This window comes from Myotis daubentonii, chromosome 7, assembly GCF_963259705.1.
Source record: "Myotis daubentonii chromosome 7, mMyoDau2.1, whole genome shotgun sequence".
Lineage (NCBI taxonomy): Eukaryota > Metazoa > Chordata > Mammalia > Chiroptera > Vespertilionidae > Myotis > Myotis daubentonii.
The window spans coordinates 32,032,987-32,057,073 of NC_081846.1; the positions used below are offsets into that span (position 1 = coordinate 32,032,987).

The 24,087-nt window shown below is 40.5% G+C and overlaps 1 protein-coding gene across 10 annotated transcripts in view; it reads left to right on the forward strand.

Annotated features, from left to right (window-relative positions):
- The window catches only part of DIS3L2 (DIS3 like 3'-5' exoribonuclease 2), a 342,664-nt gene that overhangs the window by 141,507 nt on the left and 177,070 nt on the right, over window positions 1-24,087 (forward strand). For 8 of the 10 annotated variants that reach the window (XM_059703557.1, XM_059703558.1, XM_059703552.1 and 5 more), the window contains 2 exons: window positions 2,551-2,651; window positions 4,662-4,909. In XM_059703557.1, the coding sequence (XP_059559540.1) occupies window positions 2,551-2,651; window positions 4,662-4,909 (349 nt within the window). The remainder of the gene's footprint in view (window positions 1-2,550; window positions 2,652-4,661; window positions 4,910-24,087) is intronic. The other 2 variants (XM_059703562.1, XM_059703561.1) reach the window with 1 other exon arrangement.

Sequence of the window (24,087 nt, forward strand, 5' to 3'; positions counted from 1 at the left end):
TTGCCCTCTTTCTTTGGATATAGGCTGGCATATAAACTTTGGAACTGAAGACTTGCTTGTTGTTGGAGTGGAATTTAAACCAACAGTCATAAGATAGAGCCATCAGAAGGCTTTATGCCTAGGATATGGGGTACATTGGAAAAACCCTCACTACCCTGTATTTACCAACTCTTGTGCTCAAATATTAGATATGTAGGTACAGTGTACTTGTTCATGGTAATTCCAGGCTCATTATCTTTCCTGAATTACCTTGTTCTGCAGAACATATTGGCAAAATATGTATGGAACAGATAAAAAACTTGTGTGGGTTTTTCTCCCTAAGAGTATAAGAGGTGTTGTTCTGGAAGCATCCAATGATTTTTTGGAATCCTGAACTATGGTCTAAAATAAAAGATGAACTTGGATGATGCTCCTCTTTAAGAAAAAAATGTATTTTTATTGATTTCAGAGAGAAAGGGAGAGGGAGAGAGAGATAGAAATATCAATGATAAGAGAGAATCATTGATCGCCTACTCCTGCACACCTCCCACTGGGGTTCGAGCCCGCAACCTGAGCATGTGCTCTGACCGGTTATCGAATTGTGACCTCCTGGTTCATAGGTTGACGCTCAAACACTGAGCCCCACCGGTCAGCCTGAATCCCCTCTTTTACGGGTGGACAGCATGACCAACAATGGGAAAGTTATTGTTTGTTTTTTCCTTTTGGTAAACAATGAAAATTTTGCTTTCAGTGGGCACTATGGTAGGTATATTTCAACATAGATGGAAAAGCAGCCGAAACCGGTTTGGCTCAGTGGATGGAGCGTCGGCCTGCGGACTGAAGGGTCCCAGGTTCAATTCCGGTCAAGGGCATGTACCAGGGTTGCGGGCACATCCCCAGTGGGAAGTGTGCAGGAGGCAGCTGATCGATGTTTCTCTCTCATCAATGTTTCTAACTCTCTATCTCTCTCCCTTCCTCTCTGTAAAAAATCAATAAAAATATATTTTAAAAAAAAGAAAAGAAAAGAAAAAGAAAAGCAAACGGTTGATCATTCTTACCCCAGTAGGTCAGATCATGTCAGTGTTTCCAGAGTATGCTCACAGTGGTAAAAATTGGCTTTAAACTGAGGCTTTCTAAGAGGCAGCTGGTCCTTTAAAGAAATTATTTAATTATTTTGGCCTTGGTAATATCCAATTGATGATAAATACAAGTCTCTCTTGGCTCAATGGAGTGGGTCCCACATGAATTGGTTGTGGCCCCCAAAATCCAAAAACTCTAGTATAGTTGGCTAAGACTATTTTGTGGCATGGGGGAAATCTAATGTAATGCATGAAAATACAAAATATTAAATGTTCAAAAGTGTGTAATTTGCTGCTTTTGTTCATGAGAGGTTTTAATACTTCTGGTACAGAGCCTAATTCTCTTTACTGGGGAGATGTGGTTTCAGTTTCTTGGATGAATGTGCATTTTATAAGTTTTTTAAGAAAGGAAATTAAACATTAAAAGACTTTAAGTGATTTACTCTTTATATAATGTCACTAAGAAAGCGAGGAAAATCAGGGTTGGCATTTTTATTTATTTATTTAACTAGAGGCCCGGTGCATAAATTCATGCACCAGTAGGGTCCCTTGCCCTGGCCTGCATGATCGGGCCAAAATCAGCTCTCCGACATCCCCTGAGGGGTGGATTGCGAGAGGGTGCAGGCCAGGCTGAGAGACCCCACTGGTGCACGATAGGGGCTGGGGAGCGACACGGGAGGTTGGCCAGCTGGGGAAGGACCGCAGGAGGGCTCCATGGTGTATCCAGCCCGTCTCACTCAGTCCTGATCAGCCAGACCCAGCAGCAAGCTAACCTACCACCGGTTGGATCATCTGCCCCATGGTGGTCAGTGCACATCACAGTGACTAGTCGACCTGTTGACTGTCTGCCCCCTGGTGGTCAGTGCACATCATAGAGAGCCGTTGAGTGGCCTTAGCATATCATTAGCATATTATGCTTTGTCTGGTTGAATGGCCCACCAGACGACCAGATACTTAGTGTATTAGGCTTTTATTATATAGGATAAGTATAATTTATTTTCCACCATTTTGTTTGTTATGGCTGATACCAAACTACTTTTGAAAGTTAACATTTATTTTGATTTTGGTTTTTTTTCAGCAGATGTACATAATAAAATAACCTATCTCTATTCTTCATTGTAGGCAGGGACAGTATTTAACATGCAGTGTTTTTGGCATTTTGACACATAGGTGATTAAGTTTAATTCAACATAGTTTGATGCTCTCCATATGTATGATGTTTAGCATATGAATAGTGTTAAATGGGTAAAATGTGGCCTGCTGAGTGTGAGCATTAATGCAAGTAGGTGATTTGATTGACCTTAGCCAAGTCACATAACCAGTGAGGGCCTGAGTTTCCATTGCCATAAAATGAGTGGTTTGGGGTAAATGGTATCCAAGAATCCTATAGCTCTGAATTTAAAAATCCCATGAGTCTGTATGACTAATACATTATGCCTAATACATATGCGTTTTATTCCTCCTCTTCTTTTTCTTTCTGTTTTTAATTAAGGTGAAGAGGATGCTGGTGCACCAAGTACAAAAGATGAGAGCACCTCCATGGCACAGGACACAAGCGCTTTACCAGAGAGGTCACTGCAAAGATCAGCAAAGGTCATTGCCTACAGATTTCCCTATTTGTCCAAATGGCTGTCACCTGAGCTACCTGTCAAAGGTCTCTCATGGGACACTTAGGGCTGTAGTTTTAGTCAATTAATCAGAACAGTCAGTGGAAGCAGGGTATTATAAAAAGTAAATCTTTTTGTATAACTGTAAACATGTAATAAGTTCATTTGCCTGCCTTTGGATGAAGGGCCAAGACCTTTTCTTTGTATGTGGGTAAGTTTATTGAAGTTCATTATTATTATTATTATTATTATTATTATTATTTTTGCTTAAAGCACACTCATAATGTGGCATCTGTGATTTCCAGTTTGGGTTATTTAAAGTGGAGTGAGAATTTAGGCACTGGTGAAGGAATCAATATTAATGTTCTAGATTTTTATAGTTTTTATTCTTCATTATTTTTAAAATTAATTAATCCTCACCCGAGGACATGTTCATTGATTTTTAGAGAGAGGTGAGGGAAGAGAGAGTGAGAAACTTTGATGTGAGAGAAACATCGATTGGTTGCCTTCCCTACACACACCAACCTGAGATTAAACCCATCACCTAGGTATGAGCTCTGACCAGGAATCCAGCTCTCAACCTTTTGGTGTATGGGATGATGCTCTAATCAACAGAGAACACCAGCCAGAGCTCCATTGTTGTTTAGTTGTTGTCATGCTCATATGTAATTCAAAAGTAAGCTTTTAAGAAGTCTCTTTTAATTTTTCCAAAATGTTTAATTTAGTTATCATAGAAATAAAAACAATTGATTTTGTTGTTTTGCATAATTGGATTTTATTGCTTAATTATGTATGCAGTGGCATAATCAGATATGGGATCAAACACAGCTGACCCCAGCTAAGTAGCTCATGGTGGAGGAAGTGGTACACAGGCAAAGAATGAGGTGGCATAATGGCATGAGGCTTCCTCTGCCCGAAGCATAGACAGCATGTTTAACTGGGGAATGCAGTTTTGCTGCTCAGTATAGGGAGTTAGTTAGGAGAGTGTCAAGAATGTCTCCTGCATAGTGACATGAGGAATTTCTAAATCATATCACATACATGTTACCCACAATTCCCCATCCAGTTATCTAGATCTTCATTTTAATAAGCATTTTCAAATCTAACCACGTGACAGGCAGTATGCGAGGTGTGGAAGATTATAATGAAATCCTGTGGGCTAGGTCTGGCTCACAAACTTGTGTTTTGTTTGACCTGAGCAGTATTTAAAGATTTTTACTTGTTAGCTTACATTAAAAAAAGAAAATTGGAGTGGTCACATAAAAAAAATTAGACTTCTGGCTTCTCCTGACAAAACAAAACATCGGCAGCACTGGGCCACATTCTGAAATGACTTTAGTCAGAGCTGAATAGAGGCAGCTGGTGATGGAACTTGTGTTCTGTAATTTGCTACTGCCCTCCAATGGTACTCTCTCTCTCTGGCTGTTTTTTTTTTTTTTTTTTTTGATGGGGGATGGGGAGATGGAAGGATAGTTTCTTAATAAATTCAAACTAAAATTACAAGCCCAAACAACACTTGTATGGGAAACCTATGCTGTGGTCAAGTCATTTCTATGACAACTAATGTATGAATCATAAATAATGTCCAGCTGCTTTATACACTTCTCATGTTGTCAAATATTAAAACTAGAAGCAAGGACTTCTGGTTCAGACAAGATGCCATAGATTCATTTGTCCTTGCTCTTCTCTACTAAGTACAACTATAAACCCTGGAATATAACTAGAGACAACCAAGGAAGAATTCTGAAAGGGGAAAAGAGGAAGGCAACTAGTTAGGGGCTCCAGTCTAGGGGAACAACATAGCAGCAGGAGACTTCAGTCCCCCACCAACAGAAATAGCAACTACTTAGTCACACAGCTTTCCTGAGACACTTCATATAGACCTGGAAAAACTGCTGGACCCAGCTGGTTGACCAAATAATTTCCTGCTGACCTCTCCCAACTGTTCCCCAGTCCTGTAGCTAAGCAGCATTGAGTATGTCTTTGGTGTTTGCAGGTGGTTTACATCGTGGAGAAAAAGCATTCCCGAGCAGCAACTGGCTTCCTCAAACTCCTGGCTGATAAGAACAGCGAACTGTTCAGGAAATATGCCCTGTTTTCTCCCTCAGACCACCGAGTGCCCAGAATATACGTGCCTCTCAAGGACTGTCCCCAAGACTTTGTGACCCGGCCTAAAGATTATGCCAATACACTGTTCATTTGCCGCATTGTGGACTGGAAGGAGGACAGCAATTTTGCCTTGGGGTAGGTGAGCTCCGGCAAGAAAACCACAGATCCCACACAGAACTTGGTTTAGGGGGCCTTTAGGTAAACTTTTTTGTTATATTTTAATTATTATTTCTTATTAAAACATGGGTACTTTACATATTTTGGTCCTGGTTCTTAAGAAATTGACCTTAGCTACCACCTCAAGTGTTCACCTATAGGTTCCTTGAATTGTGAGGCAGTCACCTTTTCGGTTTGTTTTTGTTTTTTGGACATAAAATATAAGCACATTCTGAACCTATACATACATATTTCCTGTCATGTATCCTGTTTGTATTTGTGAACTGCAAAGAATTCATCACATCAAACAATCAGACCCATCCTTTCAGACACTAGTGTTAATATATGCAAGTCAAGGCGTATTCAAGGGATCCCGGTCTCCCATGTTTTAAATCTGAATATGAAGGGATGTTTGAATGATGTGCTTTTTTGACACTAATCTTCAGAGTTTTCACTTATGGCATTAAAAACAAAATTACCTTACTGTAAGCAGGAAAATGGTACCATTTTTTAATGGAAGCTATCAGAAACCAATCTAACTTAAATATAGATTTGTGGTTGCAGAGCATCATGGATAGCCACTTTATTTTGATCTTAAGAAACTGCTGAACCCAGCTGTTTGATCAAATGCTGTGCCTGTCTTCTTATAATTGGTATTCAGTTTGAAAGAAAAGCAGTCTTAAGTTTTAGCTAAATCTTTAGCTCTTTATTATTGACTAGAGGCCCAATGCATGAAATTCATGCAAGGGGCTCAGCCCTTGCAGCCATGGCAACTTGCCTCAGCCCTTGCAGCTCTGGCTTCGTCTGGAAGGTCGTTCGGCTGTCTGGTCTAATTAGCATATTATGCTTTTATTATTATAGATGATGTCTGGTTTATGCTTCACAGGAAATGAACATAAAAGCATACAAGTTAGAACAGAGTTTGTTCTGACACTTTTTGTCCATTTTGGTGATTTGCTTGTTGATCATCTAACTTGTACAGGATGGAGCCTCCTAGGAATGTTCTATGGTTATGAGTGCCAACACTGAATGGATGGCCATACTGTGCTGCTTTGATCAAGTTTATTCTATACTTAACCTCTTATGCCCAGTGAAGTAAGTCAGATCAAATCTGTATGTCATACCAATGCAATTTAAGATGCACTATCCTATGCCACTCTTTCAGTGATATGAAGATCATCATGATTTATATGATCTCAGAACCACTCAGGAACAGTTGTACTTTATTTTTTACTCTCAAGTAGTGTGATTGCAATGTCATCATTTTTTTAAGCCTAAATCATTATCCAAAAGTGACGTCAATCCCTTGAGCTCTAAATAGTCCTTCTCAGAGGCTTGCCAGTTTCTCACCATTAACTCGAAAGGCCCGATAGTAGCTGTGCCACCTGGCTTCTGTTGATTGTGGCTGCCACACTCTGCTTGGCAGTGAAAAGGGAAGCCTTTCACATCACAGCAGGAAATCCAGCCTTGTCTTTTATCTGCCTTTCTGTCACATCCCATTCTGTATACTTGATTGGACTTCTTCCTTAGTTTTCAAGTTGTAAGGGTGTAGTCAGGAAATCTTCGGGTGTGAGTTTCTCTTATTGCTCGAATGGCCTTGCAGGTTCCTTTTTTTTTTACAGTTGAGCCATTATTTCATCAAGATTTCTTTTTCTTGTGTGTAAAGTACACTAATAATTGAAAAAGGAGTCAATGCTTTAAAGCAGCAAGGACATTTGCTGAATATTAAGAAAGAATATTTAAAAATAATAACCATATGCTAATTATATTCTTTAAAAAAAAAAGGAAGATTCTCATACTTAGATGGAAAACTCTGCTAACTTTTCCTCTATTTTCTTACTATAAAGACATTAAGAATGATCTTTTATGGAAATATGCCTTTTAAAATCTTTGTGAAAAAGAAAATGTATCTGAAATAAAATATGTCAGGTTTTCATGATGCAGTTCTCAGATGAGGTCTGTCTTCTAAGGGGTGTGGGCTGCAGCTGCTGAGAATGTTGGTGGTTGCCTTACCATTGGTTCTGGCTATCAGTTACTGATCTTTAGGAGCTGAGGTCACTGTTTCCTAATCAGAACATGCTGTGCTAGGACTGCCTAGGTCAGTGATGGCGAACCTATGACACGTGTGTCAGAGGTGACACGCGAACTCATTTTTTTGGGTTGATTTTTCTTTGTTAAATGGCATTTAAATATATAAAATAAATATCAAAAAATGTAAGTCTTTGTTTTACTATGGTTGCAAATATCAAAAAATTTCTATATGTGACACGGCACCAGAGTTAAGTTAGGGTTTTTCAAAATGCTGACACGCCTAGCTCAAAAGGTTCACCATCACTGGCCTAGGTTTTCTCTATCATCCTGGCCAGGTTTCTATCAGGAGTGTGAAGGTAGTACTTGCTATGGGTGTAAATGTGTGTGGATAGCTTCTGCAAAAACTGTGCCTAAAAACTGAGGTTAGCCAAAGACGCTTTCTTTTGAATTTTCTCCCTGCCCCTATACTCTACCCTTAGAAATATCAAACAACTTCTGCCTGTCTAATTGCTACTAATTATTCAAGTCCAAAGTCGTTTACTTCTTCTGTAGTTAAATTCAGTTCATGGGCAAGTGTTGATCAGCTGTGTGTAAGTCACTGTGCTATATTGTGTGAGAAATAGAAAGGTAGAAAGCTATTTATTCAATGAAATAATTTATTCAAAGAAATTATAGCCCAGTGGTTGGCAAACTCATTAGTCAACAGAGCCAAGTATCAACAGTACTTCAAAATAGACTTGCCCAGGCTGAAAACCGACTTCTGTGCATGGGCCATGAGGTTTCAATTGCACTGTACGTGCGGGTGTACGTGGTATTTTGTGGAAGAGCCACACTCAAGGGGCCAAAGAGCCGCATGTGGCTCGCCAGCTGCAGTTTGCCCACCACGGTTATAGCCTAATGTGGAAGGACTTGTACATAAATGTCACAGGATTAATTTGATTCCAAGAAATAGAATCCTAATTGAACTGGTTTAAATAAAAATGGTGATTATTATAAGAAACTGGTGGTCCTCCTCAAATCCAGGGCCAGAAGTATAGGCAGGTCTCATGAGGAACTCAGAACTACCAAGGTGGCAAAGGAATCACAGCTTCTCTCTCAACCACCCTGACAGTCCAGCCACCACGTGGTATCATTTCTCTAGCCCTTTCTACACACAAGCAGTATTATTCTGCCTCTTTCTTAACAGTTTCCACCTGCCTACTCAGTACCACGCATGGCCCTAAAATGGTACTGCTGGGCCTCTGCAGGTCACATACCAAAGTCTAGATCACAATACAGAATTTCTGCGGCAGAAAATTTTATTGATCTAGCTTGAGACAATTATTTGCCCTGGTCAGTAGTTTTAACTAGAGGTAGGAGTCCATGGTCCCATGACCTACTGCCCAGTTAGCATGGCTCTCCATGCAGGAGTGTGGATACAGCAGATAGATTGAATGCTTATGTCTTTTGAGCTCTAATTATAGTATGAAAGAGAATGTTCTAAGTTCTTCCATAGGAACAAAATAATTTTCTGGAAGTTTAGAGGAGGTGGATGAAGCGAGAAATCCAGGATTGTTTCTTGGAAAATGGAAGCCTCCTTGCTGAAAGATCAGTCACTGAGAGCCTAGAGTGGATGGGAAGGGACATGACTGGAAGCAAGCAGTCATAATAGGCTTTTGCAGTAAGATGAGAGGGGAGAACCTGCAGGAGAGGAGTTGCAATGAAGGAAACAAGAGAAAGAAAAGATTCAGGGGAAATGAAGAAGGTCAGTTCTCCCAGGCATGATGACCGATTACAAATGGGGCATGAAGGAAAAGGACAGAATCTTGGATGAACTTTCAGACTTCCAACTTGTGTGATTGGGTAGGTGATGATGGCATGTAACCACGGTTCTCTGAGAGCAACCTCAGCTCCCACCATTCCCTTCACTTATGCCTCATTGCTTGCTGTTTCGTTTCCCAACCTGACTGTGTTTGTTCATAGCTCCAAACTTTTGCACACTGCACTCCCATTCCCAACAGTGGCTTTCTCCTCTCCCCACAGTTTATTTAGTGAAATACTCAATTTTTAAACTTTTATCAGTTGTCTAGTCGAAAAATGTTTCCTGACTCTAAGTCCTCCCTCTTGGGTGCTCTAATAGTTTCTAATAATACCTTTATTGTATCTCTCATCTGTTTGTATTGTAATTGCTTATGCAAGTTATTTACCTGGCCATGAGCTCCTTTAGGACAGGATACTGAGTGAACATTTTCTGGGTGATCAGATGGGTAGATGAAAATGATTTGATGACCCCTGACATTGATTAGGAAAATGTTGTACCATAAATCATGCTAGAATACATAGGAGAGGGTGTTTGGAACAGAAAATGATGAGAACTAAGGTTATATGATTTAAAAATCAACACTTGTTAACAACATACAGTCAGTATATAAACATAGGTGGAGAACTCCTAACTTAGAGTGTTTGTTTTTTAAATAAACCTTTATTGTTGAGAGTATTACATATGTCCTCCTCTTTTCTTGCCCCTATTGCACTCCTCCACCTGGATGCTGCCCTGCCTCAGGCCTCCACCACCCTATAATTTGTGTCCATGGGTTTTGCATATCTACACTAATAAAAGAGAAAAATGGTAATTGGCGTACGACGATACCCTTTTCATTGGCTAATCAGGGCTATATGCAAATTAACTGCCAACTAAGATTGGCAGTTAACTGCCAACAAGATGGCGGTTAATTTGCATATGTAGGCACAATGCAGAGAGGCGAAAGGGAAAGCAGGAAGGAGCCCCCTGCCACTGACAGTGATCGGAAACCCAGGGGGGAGCTAAGAGCTGGGGGGCAGGGCAAAGGCGGCCCCAGGGCCGCCATGATCGGAGGATCAGGCACCTTTTCCACCCTGGCCAGTGATAGCAGGAAGTAGGGGTGGAGCCAGTGATGGGAGCTGGGCACGGTCGAAGCTGGCAGTCCCAGGAGCTAGGGGCCCCTTGCCTGGGCCTAAAGCGGAGCCCACGATCGCGCGGCCGCTGCAGCTGTGGGTCCCCGCTGCCCGGGCCGAACGCCTCAGCCAGAGGCATCCTGCAGGGGCAGGGGCGGAGCCCGCGTGATCGCGGCACCCCCCGCTGCCACTGCAGGTCCCCGCTGCCCAGGCCAGACGCCTAGGCCAGAGGCATCAGGCCTGGGCTGGGGGCAGAACCAGTGATGGGGGGAAATGAGGGTCCTCTGTCAGAGGCATCAGGCCTGGGCAAGGGGCCGATCCTGCGATTGGAGGGTGATGGGGGTCAACGCCTGAGGGTTCCCAGTATGTGAGAGGGGGCAGGCTGGGCTGAGGGACACTCCCCCCCGCCCCACACCCAGTGCACGAATTTCGTGCACCGGGCCCCTAGTATGCATATAAGTTCTTTGGTTAATCTCTTCCTGCCCCCCCTCTTCCCTCCCCTCTGAGATTTGTTAGTCTGTTCCATGCTTCCATGCCTCTAGTTCTATTTTATTCATCAGTTTATTTTGTTCATTAGATTCCTTGTTTATTTTGACTTTAGATTCAATTGTTGATAGAATTATATTTATTGCCACTTTATTGTTAACATTTTTATCATTTTTTTCTTCTTCTTAAAGAAGACTATTCAACATTGATATATATAAAAGGCTAATATGCAAAGTGTCCTCTCGGGAGTTCGACCCAGAGACTGGGAGTTCGATTGCTCACTATGACATGCACTGACCACCAGAGGGCAGTGTGGAATGAAGCAAGGCTCCAGCCGGCAGCTGGCAGCCAGGGAAAGGAGGCCCCAGCCGGCAGTCGGAAGGAAGGCCCCGATCGGCCCTGATTGCTGGCCAGACCTAGGGACCCTTCTCGTGCATGGATTTCATGCACCGGGCCTCTAGTTTCATATAATACTGGTTTGGTGGTAAGGAACTTCTTTAGCTTTTTCTTGTCTGTGAAGTTCTTTATCTGACCTTCAATTCTAAATTATAGTTTTGCTGGGTAGAATAATCTTGGTTGTAGGTCCTTACTTTTCATCACTTTAAATATTTCTTGCCACTCCCTTCTGGCCTGCAAAGTTTTTGTTGAGAAATCAGCTGACAGTTGTATGGTGCTCCCTTGTAGGTAACTAACTGCTTTTCTCTTGTTGCTTTTAGGATTCTCTTTATCTTTAACCTTTACCATTTTAATTATGATGTGTATTGGTGTGGGCCTCTTTGGGTTCATCTTGTTTGGGACTCTCTACATTTCCTGGATGTGTATATCTATTTCTTTCAGGGAGGAAAAGCTTTCTGTCATTATTTTTTCAAGTAGGTTTTCAATTTGTTGCTCCCTCTCTTCTCCGCTGGCATCCCCATGATGCAAATAATGGTATGCTTTAAGTTCTCCCAGAGGCTCCTTACACTAGCTTCATCTTTTTGGATTCTTTTTTCTTTTTACTCTTCTGATTGGTTTTTACTTGCTTCCTCATATTCGAAATTGATGATTTTATTCTCAGCATCCTCTACTTTACTATTGATTCCCTGTAAATTATTTTCCATTTCACTTAGTGTATCCTTCATTTCTGACTGGTCCTTTTTATGTCTTTGATGTTCTCAATACTTTTCTTGAAATTCTCACTAAGTTCCTTGAGCATCCTTATAACCATTGTTTTGAACTCTATCTAGTTTTCTTGCATCCATTTCATTTAGTTCTTTTTCTGGGTATTTCTTCTGGTCTTTCATTTGTGACATGTTTCTTTGTCTCCGCATTTTGGCTGCTTCCTCTGTTTGCTTCTATGTATTAGGTAGAGCTGCTATGTCTCCTGGAATTGGTAGAGTGGCCTTGTGTAGGAGGTGTCCTGTAGGGCCCAGTGGCTCAGCCTCACTAGTCACCTGAGCTGGGCACTATAGGTAAACCCCTGTGTGATCTGTATGCACTGTCCTGTTGTAGTTGAGCCTTGATTGCTGCTGATCCCCAGGATAATTCCTAGGATAATTGGCTGTGAGAACCAGCTGTGACTATAGCAAAACAGCTGTTGTGCAGAAGATACTCCTATGGAGTAGGACTTGCTTCAGTGTGGTTTTGTGTTCACTGAGTCCACCCCTTGAATATGTCGCTCATGGATGTGATAGAGTTGTAATCTTGCATGGTCTGAAGCTTCTGGCGTGGTCTGAAGCTGTCAACTGGGTGTTCTGACTCTAGGGCCTCACGGGAGGTGCAAAGTCAGCCTGTCTGTGCCCTGCCTGGGGCCACCTGTCATGAGCTACAGAGTGATCTGAAAGATGGTGCTACTTGTGTTGGGCTAGGAGGTGCCCAGGAGAGGCCAAGCTGTGAATCTTGGCAAGCTACTGCTAGTGCTGGGCCTGGGGCCACTTATTAAAAAAAAAAAAAAAATATATATATATATATATATATATATATATATATATATATATATATATATATATTAACTTATTAGAGAGAGGAAGGGAGAGGAGAGAGAGATAGAAACATCAATGATGAGAGAGACCCATTGATCAGCTGCCTCCTGCATGCCCCATACTGGGGATCAAGCCCGCAACCCCAGCATGTGCCCTTGACTGGAATTGAACCTGGGACCCTTCAGTCTGCAGGCCAATGATCTATCCACTGAGCCAAACTGGCTAGGGCTTGGGGCCACTTATTGAGAGGTATGGGGCACACTGAATCCAGCTGCTACTTGTTTGAGAGATTTTAGGAAAGTCTGAAGCCTGAGCCAAACAGCCATTCATATAATAAAGACACTACAAATAGCTTAGATGGGGCTGCAAATTGGGTGGATTGAGATCTCAGGGAATCACCAGGGCAGGGCAAACAGAGTGGGCCAGGTTGATGGAGACTCAGATATAGTGACTGTTAGTCAGCTTTGTGTGTATATGTGTGTGTGTGTGGGGGGGGTGGGGTGGGTGGGGAGGGGGGTAGAGGTGGGATGTCCCAGCTCTTTTGTCTGGGAGAAAGCTGCCCCCTAGTTCTTGCCCTGATGCCAGACAATTTAGTTCCTCCCGTATGTCCCTGGATCCTTTGAAGTTGCTGCCCCAGTGCTGGAGCTCAGAGGGAGTGAGTCTGGGTAAGTCTGTGTGCTGGCCCTTTAAGAGGAACTGTCTGGGACTCCAACAGCCTCTGTGTCACTCAGCTACAGTCCGAGCTGGTTTTACAGCCCAAAGTTATGGGGACTTCTCTTCCCGGCTCTGGAACCCTGGGCTGGGGCCTGGTGTGCGACTGGGACCCCTTGCTCTTCATGGGACGCCTCCTCAGCCAAGATATCCCTCCTGATTAAAAACACACCCCATGTGGGTATTGGATCAGCCCATTCAGCGCCTCCGTCCCTCCTACCAGTCTCATTATGCTTTCTTCTTTAATTTTCTAGTTGTAGGACTTCCTTTCAGCCAGATTTCAGGCGGTTCTGAATGATGGCTGTTCTGTATTTTAATTGTAATTTTGATGTGGTTGTGGGAAGATGTGAGAACCAGCATTTACCTATGCTGCCATCTTGGTTCCTTCTAATTTAATATCTTTAATAAGAAGTTTAAATAAAACATACACATTAATTGAATATATAATTTCAGCAGCTTTAGAATGGGCCTTAAGGAGGCCATCAATCTTAGTGACCCCGTTGGTATAAGCATTGCTTCTCTGGCATCCCCATTGGCCCTTTGTTGTTTCTAATTGAGGGAAGTCCCAAGGTTATCACAGTACTGGAAACCTCTATTTGTTAGAAAAGTTATTTTTCATCTTGTTCTTATAATTGGCATGAGAGATCTCAGTTGAGCCTTGTTTACCTCTATACATGGCATCTACCACATTTTCATGAATCTTAGTCCTGTAATATAAAAAACCTAATCATTCTTGCCCTAACTGGTTTGGCTCAGTGGATAGAGCATCGGCCTGCAGACTGAAGGGTCCCAGGTTTGATTCCGGTCAAGGGCATGTACCTTGGTTGCAAGCATATCCCCAGTGCGGGGTGTGCAGGAGGCAGCTGATAGATGTTTCTCTCTCATAGATATTTCTAGCTCTCTATCCCTCTCCCTTCCTCTCTGTGAAAAATCAATAAAATATATTTTTTAAAAAACAAACAAACCAAAAACCTAATCATTCTTAAAGATTATCTATAAAAATGATAGTCATTCTTAGCGAACCCTTGCTGGCTTTTAGGAACCACAACATATTTAGTACTTTTCATATTTACTGCTTCATAGTCCAGAATATTTAAAAAGCCACATTGACTTCCTCATTGAGATAATTTGTAATTATATAATCAAATTTACAGTTCTTAGAGCTTCCCAACCCTCTTAAATCATCTTTCCCTTACAGTGGTTCTCAGCCTTCCTAATGCTGTGACCCTTTAATACAATTCCTCATGTTGTGGTGACCCCCAACCATAAAATTATTTTCGTTGCTACTTCATAACTGTAATTTTGCTACTGTTATGAATCGTAATGTAAATATCTGATATGCTATATGTGTTTTCCGATGGTCGCAACCCACAGGTTGAGAACCGTGCTTTAGAAACTCTTGCAGTAGAATTCATGCCCGTATTTTCTCAGACCTTTGTGATATCTCTTTTCCTAAAGTCTAGAGTTTACAGTCCCATATTTCCCTCCCAGGATGTTATAAGCAAGGAAATATCATTATGGTCTTTTTCTCCCAGATTTGTCATAATTTCTTTTTCTTAAATATTTAAGGATAAGTCTTGAAGAAAATAGAAAAATTTTACAGCAGCTACTGTGGGGAACATACTAGTGTTTCTTGGCAACATTGTAGACTAACTAAAGATGTATCACACGAATTGACCTAGAGCAAATTAACATACTTATAATTTTTTCTCTAGCAAACTTTGGTAGCTTTAAAGGATGGAGAGGAGGGAAAATGAATAGGTTAGTGTAGGTATAGTAGGGTTGAGAAAGTTTTGGTTGAACATGGGATTGTTTAAGGCTTAATGGGAGCCTGTTGAAAAATGAGAAATAGAGAATGGGTGACAGTACTGCTCATTTTAATGAGAGTGAAGGACAATAGTTTTCGTTGCAGAGTAACTGGACAAGGTGAAAGAAGAGGAAGGGAAGTTCAGATTGAGGAGGAAATGGTGGAGAAGGACCTGGTTGGGGGAGGGAAGGAGATCTGTTCTGGTATTTTCTTCATCCCCCAGTTTTGTGCCCATAAGGTGTCAGTTATTAGACAATCAGAAACATTTGTTGACTTATGAAATCAAATACTTTTACTCTTCCATCCAGTTTTGATAGACTGAATTTCTTATAAGGGTTGGGGAGCTGGTCATTAAATTTTATTTAGTAGGAAAATGAAAGTGTAACTAGGTTGCTGAAAAAAGCAAACAGGAAAAATTAGTTTGTTTCATCGAGGCATAGCTGACAAGATAAGCAAATTGAAAAGTGGCGCCATCCATTCTTCTTGAGCAAAAGGACTATTTCACCTTTTTAAGAGTATGCTTTCCTTATCTGAGGAAGAGGCTGAGTTATGTAATCCTATGAACTTACATTACCAAACTTAGACTTTGTAAGTTCTTTCCAGGGTGTATGGCTCTAGCAGGCTGGTGGGCAAAAAGCAAATCAGGCTGAGGAGGGGGCTCTCTTTTGTGACTTTTGGGCTCCACCTGGTGGCCTGTAAGGATCAGATTTGGAGACAGCTCCTTCAACAATGAGAGAGAGCTTCCTGATCAAAGCAGAGCAAATGTAAAAGGAATGGAAGAGAATGGGTTTTGATGAACTGATAGTTTCTTCACACTGTGTACAATCGTTAACACATCTTTTGTGATTGTCAGCTTCACCCACAATTTCTAGTGCATCCTCTTGAAAGTATTAGTATAAAGTATAAGGGAACTTTACTACCACTAGCCTTCTCTTACATCCTAAATGCTTTTGGCCTCCCTTCACATCGACATCAAGCTCTTCACTCTCAAATTTTAGGGCCTTTTCTAAAATCATTCAGAATTGTTGAGCCTTGCTTCTTTCCCACATTTTGCAATCTGTTTTCATTGATCTGCACACACTTTTCCTAAAGTCCCCCTTCCTTACTTGCTGCCTTCTGCTCTGTCATAGTACTGAGCCAGAAAAAGGGAAAATAGCGTGTTCTTTCCTCCTGATGATAGAAAATAGTATGTAAATATGTGCAGCCAAAGACTGTGTATTCGCCACACTTTGTTTTCACTGTGTGTTGCTACTGATGTTCCGGGCCCTCCATGTGCTGATGTTCGATTGGTCTCCACTTGCAGGTTCTCATTGTATCTGTTTGCATGGAGTTTTCAACATGGACTAATATTCATGAGAACATTTATTTAAGAGTGTTAATGATAGGAATAATCACTACAAGGATGTATGACTAGGATGTATGACTAGGTATAGCCTCGTTTTAAGGCTGAAACTTTCTAGGAATATGTCATAGAGAAAGGAGGATAAATGACTTAGAACACCAATGTTTACTTTTTTTTAAAAAATATATTTTATTGATTTTTTTACAGAGAGGAAGGGAGAGGGATAGAGAGTTAGAAACATCAATGAGAGAGAAACATCGATCAGCTGCCTCTTGCACACCCCCTACTGGGGATGTACCCGCAACCAAGGTACATGCCCTTGACCAGAATCGAACCTGGGACCTTTGAGTCCGCAGGCCGACGCTCTATCCACTGAGCCAAACCGGTTAGGGCACCAGTGTTTACTTTTAAGTGCTTCTATTTCCTTTAAGGCAAAGAGACCAATTTGAAGGATTTCTTGTCTTAATTTTTTACATCTATAGCTGGTCCCTTCTCTCAAGAAGTTTTGTACTTGCACATCACCCAGAACAGTGGACCTAAGGCTTATTTATATGGATTTTTTACACACATACCACCTAGCTATAGGAAGTTGAGAATATTGTTTCAGCACTGTCCCAATTAATTTACAGTAGGACACAATTGTAATGTCATTGATTATGAATGAGAACAGTATTTTTGCAGGAGTTCTGGTGAGTGAAAAAATTTGAGGTGGTGATCATTATAAATTACTCACAGCTATTTATTATTACAATATCAAAATTAGGAAAAAATTTTAATTTTTTCAAGTACATATATATTATACTATATTTATTATTAAAATTATTTCAAATATATGCTATAGTAAGTGAAAAACTCCATAATTTCACCTCTGTGAAATAATCATTCTTAAAAATTTGGTATATATTTATCTAAAATATTGTTTTAAAAAGATTTATTAATATTGCAAAATACATTTCACAGATAAAATAATATATGTAATACTTATGTAATTTTTGAATTCTGATATTAAAACCAACCCATTAACTCACCACCCAGATTAAAAAGTATATCACAATACTGTTGAAGATCCCTGTATGTTCCTTTCTGTCATAATCCCTAATTTTTTTTGAGTAGTAACCATTATCTCAAACATGCTAATTGAAATATGCTTTTCTTTTTAATTTACCCATGTTTAATATTTCTAAAAATGTTTGTTTTGCTTGTTTTTGAACCTTATAAAAAATACCATGCTATCCCTGATCAGATAGAATAGTTGGTAAGAGTGTCATCCTGATACACCAAGGTTGTGGGTTTAATTTCTGGTCATGGCACATACAAGAAGCAACCAATGAATGCATAAATAAGTGGAACAACAAATCGTTTCTCTCTCTCTCTCCCTAAAAAGAAATCAATAAAAAATAAAAATAATAAAAATACCATGCTACATATATTCTTCTATGACTTGCTTTTTTATTTAACATTATGTTTCTAAGATATATTTATATATATATCATTCATCTTAATTCGTAATATTTTAATTTTTTGACATAAAACATTATTTATCTCACAGTGGATATTTGGGTTGAACCATGGTTTTGCTACTATAAACAATGTTTTTATAAATATTCCAGTTCTTATGAACTCAAGTTTCTCTAGAAGCTAAGCGTATAATTATTGCATTACACATATATGCATGTTTAACTTTACAATTTTATAGCCAATCCATTTTCCAAAGTGGCTGCACCTACTTTTAGTCCTACTAGCAGTGTATAAGTTTCCATTGCTTCACATTTTTATCAACACTTGATATTGTTAGACTCTTCAATTTTTGCCAGTCAAGTGAGTATAAAATGGTATCTCATTGTGATTTTAATTTACATTTTCCTAATTACTAATTAAATTGAGCATCTTTTCCTACATGGTCATTATGTTTCTCTTCTAGAAAATGTCTTTGTGTCTTTATTTTTCACAGTTAATTTTTTTGTTTAGATAATTTAGATTTACAGAAGTTGCAAAAATGTTAACATCTTACATTACCATCGAATACTTACCAAAACTAAGAAATTAACCTTGGTACAATACTATTAAATAAAGTATAAAATTTATTCAGATCTTACCAGCTTTTTCACTACTGTCTTTTTTCTGTTTGAGAATCTGGTCAAGGATCCTATAGTGCTGTTACTTGTTGTATTGCTGTAATTTCCTCAGTTGTGACTATTCCTCAGCCTTGTCTTTCCTGACCTTGATACTTCTGAAGAGTGGGTGTTATGATGTGTCTTGGTGTGGGCCTCTTTGGGTTCATATAATGCCTTATTTATATATGATTTTGTATCTGGGTTTGTCTAATGAGTTCTCATGATGATATTGAGACTAGAGGCCCGGTGCACGAAATTCATGCACTTGGGGAGAGGGGGGGTTTCCTCAGCCCGGGCTGTGCCCTCTAGCAGTCAGGAGCCCTCAGGGGATTTCCGACTGACGGCTTAGGCCTGCTCCCTGTGGGGAACGGGCCTAAGCCGTCAGTCGGACATCCTTAGCGCTGCCACGGAGGTGCGAGAGGCTCCCGCCACTGCCACTGTACTTGCTAGCTGTGAGCCCATGGGAGTGCATTGACTACCAGGGGGTAGCTCCTGCATTGAGCATCTGCCCCCTGGTGGTCAATGCGCACATAGCGACCGGTCATTCTGCCGTTCAGTCAATTTGCATATTAGCCTTTTATTATATAACATTACCCATTATTGGGAATGATACTACAGAAGTGATGTGCATCGTATCAGGGGATACATTATGTTGATCACTTGGCTAAGCTAGTATCTGCTAGGATTTCTGACTTCTTGTTTTTTCCTTGTAATTACTATACTATATTTTGGGGAAGATTTTTTTTTTGAGACTATGCAGTTATTTTGTTTTTGGTTAAACTTTCACCAACTAATTTTAGCATTCATTTTTAATTGAGCTGTTTGTCGTTTGATTTTTTGGAGTTAAAAAATATTCTAGAAAGTAGTCCTTTTAACAGTCACTATATGGAAGATATCTTCTCCCCAGTTCATGAGTTGTCTTTTCATGTTATTAATGTTAACTTCTGAAGAGTAGGATTTTAAGTTGCATTTTCTAATTTTTTAGTGTTTGTGTATAGAATTATAATTAATTTTTGTATATTAATCCAGCCATCTTGCTATATCCCCTTATTAATTTTAATACTTTATATATACCATAATTTGCTTTGTATTTTCTATGTAGATAATCACATCATCAGCATGTAATGACAGATTTGTTTCTTCATTCTAATCTCTATAACTTTTTTTCTCTCATCTTACTGAACTGGCAATTCAAAATTGATATTTTCTACACCAATAAATGATAAAAGTTTAATAATTTTGAATTAAAGCAATAGTAGTAGACATTTTTTCCTTATTTGATTTTTTTGATATATTAATTTAATAATTTTGATAATATGGCAGCTGGTTATTAAAGGGCTCAAAAGTTTACCTAAGTACATATCTTTGGGTTTTGTTTGTTTTATTATCTTCAGTTTTCTTAGTTTTCCTTTAGAGTTTCAAGGAGGACTAGGATGCCTTTTTCCAGGCTCAAAAGCATTAGTATGTTTATTCATTAACTTAGAGGCCTGGTGGGAGGGGTGTGTGTGTGTGTGTCCCTCAGCCCAGCCTGCACCCTCTCCAATCTGGGACCCCTTGAGGGATGTCTGATTGCCTGTTTAGGCCTGATCCCACAGGAATTGGGCCTAAACCGGCAGTTGGACATCCCTCTTGCAATCCGGTACCGCTAGCTCCTAACCACTCACCTGCCTGCCTGACTGATTGCCCCTAACCACTGTGCCTGCTGGCCTGGTCACCCCCAACTGCCTTCCCCTGCTGGCCCAGTCACCCCTAACTACCCTCCCTTGCCAGCCTGGTCGCCCCTAACTGCCCTTCCCTGCCAGCCTGGTTGCCCCTAACTGTCCTCCACTGCAAGCCTGGTTGCCCTCAACTGCCCTCTCCTGCAGGCCTGGATGTCCCTAACTGCCCTTCCCTGCCCACCTGGTTGCCCCTAACTGCTCTCCCCTGCAGGTCTGGTTTCCCCCAACTGCCATCCCCTGCAGGCCTGGTCCCCCCCAACTGTCCTCCCCTGCAGGCCATCTTGTGTCCACATGGGAGTGGCCATCTTGTGTGTTGGAGTGATGGTCAATTTGCATATCACTCTTTTATTAGATAGGATTTACTCACCCATCATGTGATGAACAAGTTTCATTGTAGGATACAGAAATAAATGTTTATTCTCTTTAGGATGATCCTCCTCATCTATTAGTAAAGAAGAAATGTACTTAAAAGCACTATGACTAGAAAGTGGCATGTGTGAGAAAGGAGACATAACCAGAAGAGAGTGATAGTACTGAGGAGAGAGATCTGCATTGGGGCTCAGATCTCCTTCCTCCTATATCCCATGAGGTGAAATGAACTTGATTTATGTTTTGTGGGTTGAGTTCAACAGAAATCTTAAAGGAAGTGTCTTTAAGATAGTAATATATTGCTTTAGGAAGGAACTTTTATAGTATTTTTATGCTCTAGAACTAGCAATACTGTGTCAATGTATAGTGAATACCTACAAGATATATGATGTAAACAGTCCTGAGATTCTATTTTTGGTAGTAAGAGCTTTACATTTTATGTTGTAGAGTGAAGGGAGGGAAAGGGAAGTTTGCTTCTCAAGGAAGATATTTTTAAATATTTTATATTTGTTAGGATGCTTGTAGCACCAAGTGATAGAGCACCGTGACCCAAATCAACTGCAATAGTAAGGGAATTTATTATCTCACATATGTGGGAATCCAGAAGTTTTGCAGGCTCCAGGCCTGGTAGTCAGTAACTTCTTGGTGTTATCAGGATGCCTTTGTGCTCTTCAGTGATCTAGTAGTAGATTCTCTAAGGCCACGTATACAACTGGTACATGCAAGTATGGTCAGCTATAGGTGCTTTTTGACCACATGCCAGTCATGATATTGATTACAGTCCCCAGGGGAGTCATGCCCTAGTAGATTCTGCTTTTGTTTAGACCCCTAAATATTCTGATTTTTAGGGTGACAGCAGAATTTATGAATAAGTAGACAGCATAGGATTCTTTCTGGGGCATCTAAGTCCCAAATCATGAGCTTTGTCAGCATGCTGACCTGTTGGATTTTTATCTCCTGCAAGCAGCCTAGTCTGTGCTGCTATCAAATAGATCTCCAATGAAAATCTATAGTAAATTTATTTAAATAGCGTACCTGAGAAATGTTCTCTGGAACTTAGAAAAATAAATGCTAATTACTACTAATAGAAACTTGGAGTCATTGATCATATTTGGAAGCCATAACTGACATATAATTTTGTCTTTATAAGCCATGTTGTACTTTTAGTAAACAAATCAAGCTTTTTTGGATTCAGAATATAACCTGCTGAAAATTTTTGCCAGAACACAAGTGCCAATAAAATTAAACAAAAGACCAATTTCTTTTTCTTTTAATTTCAGTAAAGGTCCAATGACTGGTATGATTTGTTCTGACAATTAATGTTAGATCTGTTTTCACCTGTTTCCTTTTGTTCTCCTTTATGTTCACCTCTCCACCCCACAGAAGTGATCCGATACTTGGCACCAGTCTTCTTGGAGAGATTTCTCCATATCTTGGTAGGCCATAGTTCTTCATCCAGTAGTTTTTCAGAAAAGGTTTGTGAGAACTATATTCCCTGAGTTTTTGCATTAAAAATTTTCATCTTCAAAATCCAGTAACTTCACTAGAATATACTTCAGTGATGATTTTCTGTATTAGTTTTTCCTGAAACATGGTATACTCTTTCCGTCTGTAAAATTTCTTTTATTTCAGGAAAGTTGTCTTAAATGGTACCATGTAAAATGTTTTCTATTCCATATGCCTATTTCCTTCCTTCAGGAATACCAGTTATGCCAATGTTGGATCTCCATCTGCCTTTCGTATCTGTTTTCTCTGTAATCTTTTTCTTTAACTCTTTATATTTTTCATTTTCATTTTCCTCACTTCTCTCAAGCTTCTCCTTTGGGATCCTTATTTTTTTCAAATAGTATCAGTTCTACATTAGTTACCTCCAGTATTACCTGCATGTCTGTAATGGTTTTCTTTTTTACTTATTTCCTAGGTCTAAAACACTAGTTTTTATTTCTTTTTGTGGAATCTATTTATTGTTTTGAACTCTTTCCTTATAATGGCGATATTCTCATTAGTTTTCGAGTCTTGCAAATATCTATGGTCAAGACAATCATTTCTATGACCACATATTTGTAGACTATGTTTTATCCTTCTGCTATTTCTTTTGCTTGTTCCTTTCTTCCTTTTTAATGCAGTACTTCTTTTTAATAGAATACCTGGGATGGCTTCTCTTTCCCTCATCCTTGAATAATGAATTCTTCGTGGATGTTTTATTATTCTTTAAAAGTTAGACATTATAAAATGCCTTCTGTTTAAGTGTTTAGGCCCTTTTCTACTTCAGGTATATGATAATCATTTTTTGGCCACTCCAGCCTCATCAGGTAAGAATGGCCATTGTGTTTTAAGTGTGCCTCACAAAGATTGTTACTGAGACTCCCACCCCATGTAAGAATGTATTTCTTTTAACATTAGTCTAATTCTCTAATAACCTCTATATGATGTACCTCATTGCTCATACTTCTCCAAGAAACTATCTATGCTATCTGATTATATATATAGTTAATTATTTTATGTGATTTTTGATACTATAGGGTAGAATCATGTGAAGTTGTGTTTTACAGATAAAAATGGTCAAATACATTGGCAATTTCATATGTCTCAATATAATATATGAGTTACTTTTATATAATATGACTTGCCATTCTTTTTTTTAACTTGTCTTTATTGTTGAAAGTATTACAGATGCTCCCCTTTCCCCCTCTATTGACTGCTTCTGGTCCACACCCACCCCCACCCCATGCCTTCACCACACTATTGTCTGTGTCCATGGGTTATGCATATCCTATATAATAAAGAGGTAATATGCAAATTGACCATCACATTCTCATAGATGGCTGCCTACGACCAGGTTGGCAGGGGGGTTAGTGAGGGATGACCAAATGACTGAACAAGCAGGCTGTGTGGGGTGACCAGGACAGCAGGGGGGGTTAGTGAGGGATGACCAAATGACTGAACAAGCAGGCTGTGTGGGGGCGACCAGGCTGGCAGGGGGGGTTAGTGACGGATGACCAAACGACTGAACAACAGCCTGCATGGGGCGACCAGGCCAGTGGGGGGGGTGGTGAGGGGCGACCAGGCCATCAGAGGGGGCAGTTGGAGGTGATTAGGCTGGCCAAGAGGGGCAGTTGGGGGTGACCAGGCCAGCAGGGGGGGAAGTAAGGGGTGACCAGGCTGGCGGGCGGGGTGGGGGGGGGAGTTAGGAGCGACCAGGCTGGCAGGGAGGAGGCAGTTGGGGGTGACCTGGCCGGCAGTGGGGGGCAGTTAGGGGCAACCAGGCTGGCACGCAGAGGCAGTGTGGGGCGATCAGGTCAGTGGGGGGGAGGGGGCAGTTAGGGGCGACTAGGCAGACAGGCAGGTGAGCAATTAGGAGTCAGCAGTCCAGGATTGTGAGAGGGATGTCCCTGGGATCGGGCCTAAACTGGCAGTCGGACATCCTCTAAGGGGTCTCGGATTGGAGAGGGTGCAGGCTGGGCTGAGCGGACCCCCGCCTTCCGTATACGAATTTCATACACCGGGCCTCAAGTATGCTTATAAGTTCTTTATCTAATCTTTTCCCACCCATCAACCTACCCACCCCCACTTTTCCTCTGAGATTCGACAGTCTGTTCTGTGCTAGTATGTCTCTGGATCTATTTTGTTCATCAGCTTATTTTGTTCTTTAGATTCCACATATGAGTGAGATCATGTGATACTTATCTTTCTCTGAATGGCCTA